This window comes from Mizuhopecten yessoensis, unplaced genomic scaffold (genome assembly GCF_002113885.1).
Source record: "Mizuhopecten yessoensis strain PY_sf001 unplaced genomic scaffold, ASM211388v2 scaffold7685, whole genome shotgun sequence".
Lineage (NCBI taxonomy): Eukaryota > Metazoa > Mollusca > Bivalvia > Pectinida > Pectinidae > Mizuhopecten > Mizuhopecten yessoensis.
Genome location: NW_018407171.1, coordinates 277,941 through 293,134, shown reverse-complemented (window position 1 = coordinate 293,134; position 15,194 = coordinate 277,941). Strand labels below are relative to the sequence as shown.

Sequence of the window (15,194 nt, the reverse complement as noted above, 5' to 3'; positions counted from 1 at the left end):
CCCAACACTTTCAGCACAACAGTGTATAGTCAGATGTCCATACAGGTGTGTAATACAGGTAAGGTTACCTGTGTGTCACTAGGTACAGTATAGGTGATAGTGGTCACTAAGAGTGCTCACTGGACCATGGTGAGATCTGGTCTATCTTCAAAAGAAATGTTTCTCAAAATCCAGAAAAGACAGAAAAATCTGCACCAAAGACACCACAAATGTAATCTAAAGCACCTCCAGAATACACAGTGCAACATTCGTCATGAATGCATTGTTATTTTCAGCATAACAGACACTTTTCTAGAGAGCTCATAATCTCTATATCACGCCTCTCCAGGTACCTCGCGGGGTGTCCTCTTTATCACGCCTCTCCAGGTACCCCGCGGGATGTCCTCTTTATCACGCCTCTCAAGGTACCTCGCGGGGTGTCCTCTTTATCACGCCTCTACAGGTACGGGGTCACCGCAGGGCGTGTTCTCTATATCCCGCCTCTCAAGTTACCTCGCGGGGTGTCCTCTTTATCCCGCCTCTCCAGGTACGGGGCCACCGCAGGGCGTCTTCTCTATATCACGCCTCTCCATGTACCTCGCGGGGTGTCCTCTTTATAACGCCTCTCCAGGTACGGGGGCACCGCAGGGCGTGTTCTCTATCTCACGCCTCTCCAGGTACCCCGCAGGATGTCCTCTTTATCACGCCCCTCAAGGTACCTCGCGGGGGGTCCTCTATATCACGCCTCTCAAGGTTCCTCGCGGGGTGTCCTCTTTATCACGCCTCTCCAGGTACGGGGTCACCGCAGGGCGTCTTCTCTATATCACACCTCTCAAGGTACCTCGCGGGGTGTCCTCTTTATCACGCCTCTCCAGGTACGGGGGCACCGCAGGGCGTGTTCTCTATATCACACCTCTCAAGGTACCTCGCGGGGTGTCCTCTATATCACGCCTCTCCAGGTACCCCGGGGGGTGTCCTCTATATCACGCCTCACCAGGTACCTCGCGGGGTGTCCTCTATATCACGCCTCCCCAGGTACCTCGCGGGGTGTCCTCTATATCACGCCTCTACAGGTACCCCGCGGGGTGTCCTCTATATAACGCCTCTCCAGGTACCCCGCGGGGTGTCCTCTATATAACGCCTCTCCAGGTACCCCGCGGGGTGTGCTCTTTATCACGCCTCTCCAGGTACGGGGGCACCGCAGGGCGTGTTCTCTATATCACACCTCTCAAGGTACCTCGCGGGGGGTCCTCTTTATCACGCCTCTCCAGGTACGGGGTCACCGCAGGCCGTGTCCTCTATATCACGCCTCTCCAGGTACCACGCGGGGTGTCCTCTATATCACGCCTCACCAGGTACCTCGCGGGGTGTCCTCTATATCACGCCTCACCAGGTACCTCGCGGGGTGTCCTCTATATCACGCCTCTACAGGTACCCCGCGGGGTGTCCTCTATATCACACCTCTCCAGGTACCCCACGGGGTGTCCTCTATATCACGCCTCTCCAGGTCCCCCGCGGGGTGTCCTCTATATCACGCCTCTACAGGTACCCCGCGGGGTGTCCTCTATATAACGCCTCTCCAGGTACCCCGCGGGGTGTCATCTATATCACACCTCTCCAGGTACCCCGCGGGGCGTCCTCCATATCACGCCTCTCCAGGTCCCCCGCGGGGTGTCCTCTTTATCACACCTCTCCAGGTACCCCGCGGGGGGGCCTCTATATCACGCCTCTCCAGGTACCTCGCGGGGTGTCCTCTTTATCACGCCTCTCAAGGTACGGGGTCACCGCAGGGCGTGTTCTCTATATCCCGCCTCTCCAGGTACCTCGCGGGGTGTCCTTTTTATCACGCTTCTCCAGGTACGGGGTCACCGCAGGGCGTGTTCCCTATATCACACCTCTCCAGGTACCTCGCGGGGTGTCCTTTTTATCACGCTTCTCCAGGTACGGGGTCACCGCAGGGCGTGTTCCCTATATCACACCTCTCCAGGTACCTCGCGGGGTGTCCTCTATATCACGCCTCCCCAGGTACCTCGCGGGGTGTCCTCTATATCACGCCTCTACAGGTACCCCGCGGGGTGTCCTCTATATCACTCCTCTCCAGGTACCCCGCGGGGCGTCCTCTATATCACGCCTCTCCAGGTACCTCGCGGGTGTCCTCTATATCACACCTCTCCAGCTACCCCACGGGGTGTCCTCTATATCACGCCTCTCCAGGTACGCCGCGGGGTGTCCTCTATATCACGCCTCTACAGGTACCCCGCGGGGTGTCCTCTATATAACGCCTCTCCAGGTACCCCGCGGGGTGGCCTCTATATCACGCCTCTCCAGGTACCTCGCGGGGTGTCCTCTTTATCACGCCTCTCCAGGTACGGGGTCACCGCAGGGCGTGTTCTCGATATAACTGAATCGTCTGGCCGCTAATTGTTCAAAATGGGATCAACTTAATGATATCTTCTCTTTACAGTTTTCACTTTGTGTTGAATTTTTACGACTTTGAAAAATATTTTTATGCTTCCTATCTGCATATGATTAGTGTGAAATCAAAGATGTTTGTTTTCTTATTAGATTATTTGATAGAAATATTGCAAACTTACTCCATTCGTATTCAACATGTTCAAGCAGACAATACTTTTACAACATTAGTGACCTGTACAGTGCGCCCCCTATTATTACAGGTATATGTTTGTTGTAAACAATAAATGTGTCGTATGTGAGTTTGGTTCTTGTTCTTTATCAACTTTAAGTCTTGCGACAAAATAAACGTTGTCTTGTATTTTATCTCTGCCTCCTCGTCTTCTATTGAACACTGGTAATAACAGGACGGAACCGCGGGTATCCCTTCGAACCTGGGTTGCTCCATTGAGACACGACATTACGAACTGTTACAAGGCTAAACATATAAACAGGATATTTACATATGTACAAAAAGCCACATTGGTCACAGGAGAATGAACAACACACATAAACAAACTGTCACATATCTGATACTTACCAAGATTACATAGTTAGGGAGTATTCTGTGTATTAAGTAATTGAACAAGCTTATATACACTAGGGTTATTTCTATAGTTACATTTTAAATACTTCCGTCTTAAATCTGTATATCTTGTGCAAACTAAAATGAAACTCGTCTTCTATGTCATTAAGATTACATTTTGTACATAATCTATTAGTTCTAACAGTGCCAACATAACGCCCAGATTCAATGTTTAATTTGTAAGCTGACAGCCTAAGTCGAGCAATTTCTTTCATATAACCGTTATTAACTGATTTTGTTAGATACGATTGTAGTATAATTGTATTGTTTAATTCTCTGTAAAGCATATCTTTAGACAAACCTGTAATTAAACTATATCCCTCTTGATTAAAAATGTCAAATAATTTTGCCTTAATAATTAAAAAAGTGAAAATTGTTTCCATTCTGAGTGTCCCAGATATATCCTAAGCCTAAACGATACAATTCATCTTTTATTTCACAGACCCATGGATCCTTGATTAGCAGCATATTTTCATAACAGGATATCAAAATACAGTTTTCGGTATTGATTAATTTGAACCAATATTAAATATTTTAAGTTTTCTTGTTACATGCAATGGATAACGGCCTAATTCGAAATATACCATCATATTCGGAGTGGATTTGCGCACACCTAGCATTTTTTTAACAAAAATCTATGATGTAGTTTGTCGATGTCGGGGCCTTTATGGAATCCCCATACTTCTGATCCGTAGTTGACTATACTACTGACATAAGTATCAAACACTGCTAATTGAGTCTCAATATTAAAATACTGTTTTTTTAACATACACCCAATAATGCAAACAATGCTTTTCTTCCTTGTTCAGATATTTTTTTCAGTGTTTGTTTAAATTTCCCATTATAATTCAATAAGATTCCAAGATAGTTGAATTCATTCATTATCTCTAACACACACCCATCGTATTCCCATTTTTCATTATCTTTTAATCTTCCCCCATTTCTAAAAACAACAATCTTGGTCTTTGAAGTATTTACAGTAAGGTCCCACTTGATAGTGTAATTTAACAATGAGTCTAGCATCTTTTGCAAACCTACAGGTGTTTCGGCAAAGATAACTGTATCATCAGCATATATAAGTAAAAATATGTTAATTAGTTGTAAGTCAATCGAAGGACATCTGTCCTCTATAAATTGCATTTCGAAATCGTTAACATACAACGAAAATAACAGAGGTGACAAAATTTCTTCTTGAAAAAGTCCAATCTGACAGTCGAAAAAATCAGCGCATACTCCGTTGTTTTTTACACAGTATCTTACATTTTTATAAAGTGATCTGATAACATTTAACATTTTGCCTTCAATACCTTCTTTGATCAACTTGTACCATAAATTCTGTCTATTGATCAGGTCAAAGCTTGGTATAGTCAATGAAACAACAGTATAGACGTTTTTTACTTTTTAGCGTTCGATTAATTAGGGCCTGTTATGTAACTATAGCATCTGTCGTTTGAATCCAAACTGAGCATCGATTATCTTCAATACAGACGTAAAAAGATGACCAATACAACGGAAAACTGAAATACCCCTGTAGTTATCAGGGTTACTTTGGTCACCTTTCTTAAATACTGGAACTATATTTCCAACTGTCCACATACGAGATAATTACCTGATTTAAACATGTGGTTTATTGTTGGTTAACATGTTTAACCGATTTAATAAAAAATGCATCTAATCATAACTGCGTTTAAAATTTCATTGCAGATCCAGGTTAGCCCTCCAAAATACCGTACACAAGGAACCTGTGGCTGTTTCTGCAGGCAGATTTTAAATAACCGTGTGCTTATTTGTAACCGTGTGCTCGTTTGTTAACGAAATTTGAAGAGCGATAAGAGAGAATCTTGTAGTTTCAAACAAAAGAAATATCACTGCATTGCATTGAGATTGGGACAAATACATATTTATTTTTTTGATAATTGTAAGAAAGTTGATCTTTTTTAAACTCCAAAATGTTTAAAAGAAAACTAGTCTTACATTGTACATGTTGAACCAACTAACGACAATGTCTGTTGTTCAATCAAATATTTTTTATATAATATATTATGCGCATATTTCAAGACCCTTATTGCTTATGCACATATAAAATAAAGGCTTTGCCAAAAGGCAATTGTACACTTCTGGGATAGAACTTAGGCATTTTTGAAATGAAAATGCTGCATAATTTTCCTATATATTATATACTCTGCATGTTCAACTGTCAACTTTAACGATATTTCTCTTTTCAAAATTGTAAACGTACAGAGAAAACATATTTACAACAGCATAGAATATCAAATGTTATTTATATGGACAAATCATGAGCCTTTTTAAATAAAATTATTTTGATAAAATTTGTATAAATTTCTTAAAATATTAATATTGTTTGTATTCATTAGTTCTGAGAATTTACAATATTTGGCATTTCATAATAGTATTTGAATAAATATAACTTCCTTTCTGTAGACAGAAAGGGACATTTTAACAAGTAGTGAAGTTCTCACCAATGTCTTGGGTATCACAATATGTACATATTCTGTTTGGTACTCTACATTATTCTTTCCTCCAGCTTCCACTATATACATAATGCAATTAATTCATTTTCAACCTCTAGATAATTTTCAAAATTACAATTTTATTTATATGTTTTTTTTAATACGCAGACTCAGCGGAATTAAAAATATCATTACTCCTCCACTTTTGTAAATCGTGGTCACTCTATATTTACTGTTTGATATTTAATACACATCACGTGACACAATTTTCCAAAAACTGGGAATTCCATATATATATATCAGTCAATCAATATTAGATTGTCTAAAAATTCTACTAGATGCTCTTTTCATCCCATTTGATTACAACAAACAATCCTTTATATCTGAATTTTTACCTCAAAATTTCAATAACTGCAAAGCTGATAATGAAATTCTCCTTGTTATAAAACAGTATATTTTCCAAATGCGATGCTTTCACAACTCCCTCAACATCAATGGACTTGTTGATGCATTACAACAATTGTACTGATATATAAGTTATCTCGTTGTGATGGAAAGTATCTAATACAGTTAACAATTAGGCCGCACGAAAGAACATTTTGAAATCAGTTCGCGGTCATTAATTTTATGTCTATTTGTCTACCGGAAAGTTTATTCTCGTCCGGATCTAATTTTATGTAGCTATATCATATATCCGGTTGTTTATGGACAGTGTTTCTTAGACACGTGAATCAGTGCGAGCGACTTTACATGTAGTGGCTTTTTGGTAAGGTATCCAGTTTCAAAATTGTTGGTAGTTATGTAGTTTTATCGGTAAAATTTATCTTAGTCTCCCGTAAAAAAACCCAGTAAACTGCTTGCGATGTCAACAACCATCTGACTTGCAACCGGATGCTGGGGATAGTGATGTCAGATTGAGTTACTCCCTCGCCACACCGTCCAGCGATCAAGATGCCGGGTATAGAAAAATTACTGCTCGGAATATTACGTTATAGAGTCAACACAAGATGGAAGCTTCTAGAACAATTTCAGCGCGTGAAAGATAACCCAGAGGTATGATTGTTCTCTGTCAAAAATGTTGCAGAGGTCATATAAATTAAAGGCCCAGTTCCCTGTCGTTTGAGCTCATGTTTGTGTGCGTGTCCAGTTTCTGTTCCGGGGTCTTTTAATTTGTTGACATCACCAATGTTTGGGTAGCAAATGTATTTTTCTTTTACATCCACACGGAGCTCTCAGTAAATGAGATATATGAATCATATATGGGTGTGCAATGCACTATTATATATGAAATAATAAGACTGCACAAACATGTCGGTTCACACTATTTTACTTGAAGCACTACTATGACATTTTGCTCTAGTTTGTTTATTTGTCAATATCCACCGTAATATAGTTTGTAGCAAATATCATAATGATATTTATCACTGAATATCCTCCTAATATAATGACTCGCAGGAAGGAAAATGCAGAGGATTAGAAACCCAGTGGCAAAACCTATGGTTTGTTGCTTTTGTGTTTACTCATTGAAGAGAAAAAGAGAGCATTATAGTCACCTGTTGATAGCTGTACATTATATCTACCTATGTTCCTTTTAGTTCATTAAATTTCCTGCCCAGCAATATCTATTTTGCATAATTTGCCTCACAAGTGACAAGCTGACCAGTGAAAATAAAGTGAATCAAAAGGAAAACAAATTAAATCAAAATGATCTGCCATGAAAACGAATGCACTATATATATGTATATTATAATTGAAAATAATTCAGTTTGAATGATCATGGTGAGAAATGTGGTCAGCAACTTCAAGAGTTTCAGAATGATATTTATCCTCCCAAATTATTAGGGTTTTTTCCTGCAATAACAATTGATGTTTGTCTCGATGAAACAAAATATGACAATATATCTTGTGATTTCACAGTTAACATTAAGAACTAGATGCTGTATCTAACATAATTATCTAACTCACAGCGTCGTGTCATGATTCACCTAGATTTACTCTACATTTCATGCATCTCATCACTTTTTATTGAATTTTCATGGAGCCAATTATTGTGCATGAAATGAAGTTTAGATGCCCTGAAAGAGAATTGCGTAATTTCTATTTTCCTGATTTGCAAGATATGGCCAGTTATTCTCAGAAAAAAACACTGCCCATATTTTGTAAGCCAAAGAACAAAATGGGAAAGTAATATTAACTTCACCTGAATAAATTGTGATACCTTGAAAAGCAGTCAACACAGATATATACAAAAATTTCAGATTATTATTTGTTGGAAAGTTTGTGATATTTAAGCCAAAGAATATTCCAATGAAAAAGGCTGAAAATGCATATAATATAGAGTAAATCGTGGCTTAATGCAAATACTCCCATCATGATGCTGCATGCAAATTTCACCTGTAAATTGTATATATTTACAGCCAACATCAGTGTTTTTCACTTGCATAGACAGTCGTGTGCTGGCTACAAAGTTTATGGACAGTCAAGTTGGTGACAACTTCGTGGTTCGCAGTGCTGGTAACTTGATTCCTCATGCATGTAACTTTAGCTACGAGACAGCCACAACAGAAGCTGGAGCTCTGGAGCTGGGCTGTATAGTGAATGGTGTCAAACATGTTGTTGTGTGTGGACACTCAGATTGTAAGGTGAGTTAATTAAGTTATAAACAATCGTCGGCTTTGCTTCACGTTTAACTATTTCCCCCTTTATCTTAACATTGATATTATAAAATTGAGGTTTTATTTCTCTATGAACTCAACTGAAACCTCAACAACATTCATGAAAGTGGGAAAAAAGGAAAATTATTTCTGTTGGAATAATTAAAAAAATCTTTTTACATTAAACCATAGATTGACTTTTTATCAAGAGAGAGTGAAATATGGTAAGCTTATTTATAACATTGTAGGCTATGAATCTGCTGTATTCCATGCGTGATTCGGTCCACAAAGTAGAAGGAGGGCCACTCAAACTGTGGCTAAAACGGCATGGCACAGCAAGTCTTGAGAAATTCAAACTTCTTAAACCAGACAATGAATACAAAGGACCTGTCCCCTTCCAGACAGCTCGCAAGTTTGAAGCCTACATCGACCCTGAAAACCGCTTCAATCTAGAGGACAAGTTATCACAGGTCTGTATTTATTTATTGGGTGTGCAATGCAATATTATATATGGGTGTGCAATGCACTATTATATATGGGTGTGCAATGTACTATTATATATGGGTGTGAAATGTACTATTATATATATGATAAGACTGCACTATTATATATGGGTGGGCAATGTACTATTATATATGGGTGTGTAATGCACTATTATATATGGGTGTGCAATGCACTATTATATATTATATAATAAGACTGCACTATTATATATGGGTGTGGAATGTACTATTATATGTATGATAAGACTGCACTATTATATATGGGTGTTGAATGTACTATTATATATATGATAAGACTGCACTATTATATATGATATAATATGACTGCACTATTATATATGGGTGTGTAATGTACTATTATATTTGGGTGTGCAATGCACTATTATATTTGGGTGTGTAATGCACTATTATATTTGGGTGTGTAATGCACTATTATATATGGGTGTGCAATGTACTATTATATATGGGTGTGTAATGCACTATTATATATGGGTGTGTAATGTACTATTATATATGGGTGTGCAATGCACTATTATATATGGGTGTGTAATGCACTATTATATATGGGTGTGTAATGTACTATTATATATGGGTGTGCAATGTACTATTATATATGGGTGTGTAATGCACTATTATATATGGGTGTGTAATGTACTATTATATATGGGTGTGCAATGTACTATTATATATGGGTGTGCAATGCACTATTATATTTGGGTGTGCAATGTACTATTATATATGGGTGTGTAATGCACTATTATATTTGGGTGTGTAATGTACTATTATATATGGGTGTGCAATGCACTATTATATATGGGTGTGCAATGCACTATTATGTAGTGGTGTGCTATGTACTATTATATATGGGTGTGCAATGCACTATTATATATGATATAATAAGACTGCACTATTATATATGGGTGTGGAATGTACTATTATATATATGATAAGACTGCACTATTATATATGGGTGTTGAATGTACTATTATATATATGATAAGACTGCACTATTATATATGATATAATAAGACTGCACTATTATATATGGGTGTGGAATGTACTATTATATATATGATAAGACTGCACTATTATATATGGGTGTTGAATGTACTATTATATATATGATAAGACTGCACTATTATATATGATATAATAAGACTGCACTATTATATATGGGTGTGGAATGTACTATTATATATGGGTGTGCAATGTACTAATGTACTATTATATTTGGGTGTGTAATGTACTATTATATATGGGTGTGTAATGCACTATTATATATGGGTGTGCAATGTACTATTATATATGGGTGTGTAATGTACTATAATATATGGGTGTGCAATGAACTATTATATATGGGTGTGTAATGTACTATTATATATGGGTGTGTAATGCACTATTCTATATCGGTGTGCAATGTACTATTATATATGGGTGTGCAGTGTACTATTATATATGATATAATAATACTGCACTATTATATATGGGTGTGGAATGTACTTTTATATATATGATAAGACTGCACTATTATATATGGGTGTTGAATGTACTATTATATATATGATAAGACTGCACTATTATATATGATATAATAAGACTGCACTGTTATATATGGGTGTGTAATGCACTATTATATATGTGTGTAATGCACTATTATATATGGGTGTGCAATGTACAATTAAATATGGGTGTGTAATGTACTATTATATATGGGTGTGCAATGCACTATTATTTATGATATAATAAGACTGCACTATTATATATGGGTGTGCAATGTACTATAATATATGGGTGTGTAATGTACTATTGTATATGGGTGTGCAATTAACTATTATTTATGGGTGTGTAATGCACTATTATAAATGAGTGTGTAATGCACTATACTATTATATATGGGTGTGTAATGCACTATTCTATATCGGTGTGCAATGTACTATTATATATGGGTGTGCAATGCACTATTATATATGATATAATAAGACTGCACTATTATATTTGGGTGTGGAATGTACTATTATATATGATATAATAAGACTGCACTATTATATTTGGGTGTGGAATGTACTATTATATATGATATAATAAGACTGCACTATTATATATGGGTGTGCAATGTACTATTAGATATGGGTGTGTAATGTACTATAATATATGGGTGTGTAATGAACTATTATATATGGGTGTGTAATGTACTATTATATATGGTTGTGTAATGCACTATTCTATATCGGTGTGCAATGTACTATTATATATGGGTGTGCAATGCACTAATGTACTATTATATTTGGGTGTGTAATGTACTATTATATATGGGTGTGCAAGGAACTATTATATATGGGTGTGCAATGTACTATTATGTATGGGTGTGCAATGAACTATTATATATGGGTGTGTAATATACTATTATATATGGGTGTGTAATGCACTATTCTATATCGGTGTGCAATGTACTATTATATATGGGTGTGCAATGCACTAATGTACTATTATATTTGGGTGTGTAATGTACTATTATATATGGGTGTGCAATGTACTATTATATATGTGTGTGCAGTGCACTATTATATTTGGGGGTGTAATGTACTATTATATATGGGTGTGCAATGCACTATTATATATGATATAATAAGACTGCACTGTTATATATGGGTGTGTAATGCACTATTATATATGGGGGTGCAATGTACTATTATATATGGGTGTGTAATGCACTATTATATATGGGGGTGCAATGTACTATTATATATGGGTGTGTAATGGACTATTGTATATGGGTGTGCAATGAACTATTATTTATGGGTGTGTAATGCACTATTATAAATGAGTGAGTAATGCACTATTATATATGGATTTGCAATGTACTATTAGAAATGGGTGTGCAGTGTACTATTATATATGATATAATAAGACCACTATTATATATGGATGTGTAATGCACTATTATATATGGGTGTGTAATGCACTATCATATATGGGTGTGTAATGTACTATTATATATGGGTGTGCAATGTACTATTATATATGGGTGTGTAATGTACTATTGTATATGGGTGTGCAATGAACTATTATTTATGGGTGTGTAATGCACTATTATAAATGAGTGTGTAATGCACTATTATATATGGATATGCAATGTACTATTAGAAATGGGTGTGCAGTGTACTATTATATATGATATAATAAGACTGCACTATTATATATGGGTGTGGAATGTACTATTATATATATGATAAGACTGCACTATTATATATGATATAATAAGACTGCACTATTACATATGGGTGTGTAATGCGCTATTATATATGGGTGTGCAATGTACTATTAAATATGGGTGTGTAATGCACTATTATATATGATATAATAAGACCACTATTATATATGGGTGTGTAATGCACTATTGTATATGGGTGTGTAATGCAGTATTATATATGGGTGTGCAATGTACTATTATATATGGGTGTGTAATGTACTATTATATATGGGTGTGCAATGTACTTTTATATATGGGTGTGTAATGTACTATTATATATGGGTGTGCAAGGAACTATTATATATGGGTGTGCAATGTACTATTATATATGGGTCTGCAATGTACTATTACATATGGGTGTCCAGTTTAATATTATATATGATATAATAAGACTGCACTATTATATATGGGTGTGGAATGTACTATTATATATATGATAAGACTGCGCTATTATATATGATATAATAATAATGCACTATTATATATGGGTGTGGAATGTACTATTATATATATGATAAGACTGCACTATTATATATGATATAAGAAGACTGCACTATTATATATGGGTGTGTAATCCACTATTATATATGGGTGTGTAATGCACTATTATATATGATATAATAAGACCACTATTATATATGAGTGTGTAATGCACTATTATATATGGGTGTGTAATGCACTATCATATATGGGTGTGTAATGTACTATTATATATGGGTGTGCAATGTACTATGATATATGGGTGTGTAATGTACTATTATATATGGGTGTGCAATGTACTATTATGTATGGGTGTGCAATGAACTATTATATATGGGTGTGTAATGCACTATTATATATGGGTGTGTAATGTACTATTATATATATGATAAGACTGCACTATTATATATGATATAATAAGACTGCACTATTATATATGGGTGTGTAATGCACTATTATATATGGGTGTGCAATGTACTATTAAATATGGGTGTGTAATGCACTATTATATATGATATAATAAGACCACTATTATATATGAGTGTGTAATGCACTATTATATATGGGTGTGTAATGCACTATCATATATGGGTGTGTAATGTACTATTATATATGGGTGTGCAATGTACTATGATATATGGGTGTGTAATGTACTATTATATATGGGTGTGCAATGTACTATTATGTATGGGTGTGCAATGAACTATTATATATGGGTGTGTAATGCACTATGATATATGGGTGTGTAATGTACTATTATATATGGGTGTGCAGTGTACTTTTATGTATGGGTGTGCAATGAACTATTATATATGGGTGTGTAATGCAGTATTATATATGGGTGTGTAATGTAATATTATATATGGGTGTGCAGTGTACTTTTATGTATGGGTGTGCAATGAACTATTATATATGGGTGAGTAATGCACTATTATATATGGGTGTGCAATGTACTTTTATATATATGATAAGACTGCACTATTATATATGATATAATAAGACTGCACTGTTATATATGGGTGTGTAATGCACTATTATATATGATATAATAAGACTGCACTGTTATATATGGGTGTGGAATGTACTATTATATATATGATAAGACTGCACTATTATATATGGGTGTGCATGCTAAAAACTAAGAGATACCAAACTCTTAACTCAATTGGTTAATAATGTCTGTTACAGGTCAATTGTCTGCAGCAGTTACAGAATGTAGCCAGCTACCCGTTCATGAAGGACCTGATCTCCAGTGAGGAGGTGAAGCTCCATGCCATGTGGTTTGATATCTATACTGGCGAAGTGTTTATGTTCAGTCGAACCCAGCAGAAGTTTTTAGAGATTAATGACCAGACCATCAACCACCTGCTCCATGACGCCTACCGTAAAGTTGACAAGGTTCCAAAATCTGAGCAAAGACGAAAGTAGACAACAAACATTTTTTCTGTTAAAAATTGCAATTTGACATACACCAAGTGCACATGTTTCTAGAAAAAGCTAAAAGTCTGAATGAAACAAGGTGGCTAACCAGCTGTTGCCAGACTAGAGCTGGTGTGTAGATGAAAAAGGTAGTTAGAAATAAAGAGAACGTATGAAATAGAACAATGCAATACACCTGAAATACATGTAGTGGAAGCATACCTGGTGTGCTAGGTCGTCATCCTTCTTTGTACAAGTATGCATGCATAGTACTTCTTTAAATTTTGAATCATTTTTAAGAAAAGATATACCCGTTTTTGTTTGTTTGGCCGTTGATTTTTGCAACAAAGTCTTAGACTGCTTCATGGTCTGAAAGCCAGACACTGGTTGAGAAGTCTACGAGTGTCCGTGTTCATTCCCTGATACACATTTTTGTCTATGTTAGATATTTGTTATGTATGGGTATCCTTTTTTGACGGGTATCTCTAATAAATAAATAAAAATAAGGGCTGTGGAGGCCAAGTGGTTAAAGCATATGACATTCTGCTACAACTAGCCCGCCACCACTGGGTTGCGGGTTTCGAGACCTACGTGGGGCAGTCGCCAGGTACTGGCCATAGGTCGGTGGTTTTTCTCTGGGAACTCCGGCTTCCTCCACCACCAATACCTGGCACATCCTTAAATGACCATAGCTGTTAAAAGGACTGAAACACACACTAATAAAAATGTTCCTTATATACAGGTATCCTTATTCCTTAATATGAAGGCTATCCTTTATAGGCAGATATCCTTCATATATGGGTCTCCTTGTAGGAAGGTAACATATATTGTTGGCATCCCTTTTAGACAGGTATCTCTATTATACAGACGTAGACCGGTGTCCTTCATACAAAGGTGCTACTTATACACAGGTATTTGCTGTATGCAATCAGTTTATACATACTCTGTTAGATTTGGTCATAAAGACATAATTGTTTTCTAGATATGGTCATTAAATGCAGATATTAGGTAGTAGAGATGGCCCCTATAAACAGATATCTGTTAAGGATTTTGTTTGGTTTACTTCGGTTTTGGAGGTCAGAGATGATTTTGTACAAAGGTAACTGGAATCTTATTGTGTTCCTCAGAACTTTGATGTTGTTTGGTTTAACAAGTAACAGTCCGCAAAAATATAACAAATGCAAAAGAGTTATGAAAATCAATTTTAAAATGGAAACTTGTTAACAAATTTTGATACTTTGCATTCACAATTAATTTACTAAAAAAAACCACTTATTTGGATAAAATGCTTGTCTGATATCAACCATCTTATGAATTGTGAACCTCGATTTAATTGTGTAATTATCAAACCTACTTATGGGATACAAAATGAATGTTCAAACCTCAACTAGATTTATTTGT

The 15,194-nt window shown here is 36.4% G+C and overlaps 1 protein-coding gene across 1 annotated transcript; it reads left to right on the top strand.

Moving 5' to 3' along the window:
• The first annotated feature begins 6,187 nt into the window (after positions 1 to 6,187).
• On the top strand, positions 6,188 to 14,428 carry LOC110454137 (beta carbonic anhydrase 1-like). The gene is made up of 4 exons (XM_021503513.1): positions 6,188 to 6,540; positions 7,905 to 8,129; positions 8,390 to 8,611; positions 13,563 to 14,428. The coding sequence occupies exons 1-4, from the start codon at positions 6,439 to 6,441 to the stop codon at positions 13,800 to 13,802; spliced, it is 789 nt and encodes a 262-aa protein (XP_021359188.1). The 5' UTR covers positions 6,188 to 6,438; the 3' UTR covers positions 13,803 to 14,428.
• The last annotated feature ends 766 nt before the right edge of the window (positions 14,429 to 15,194 follow it).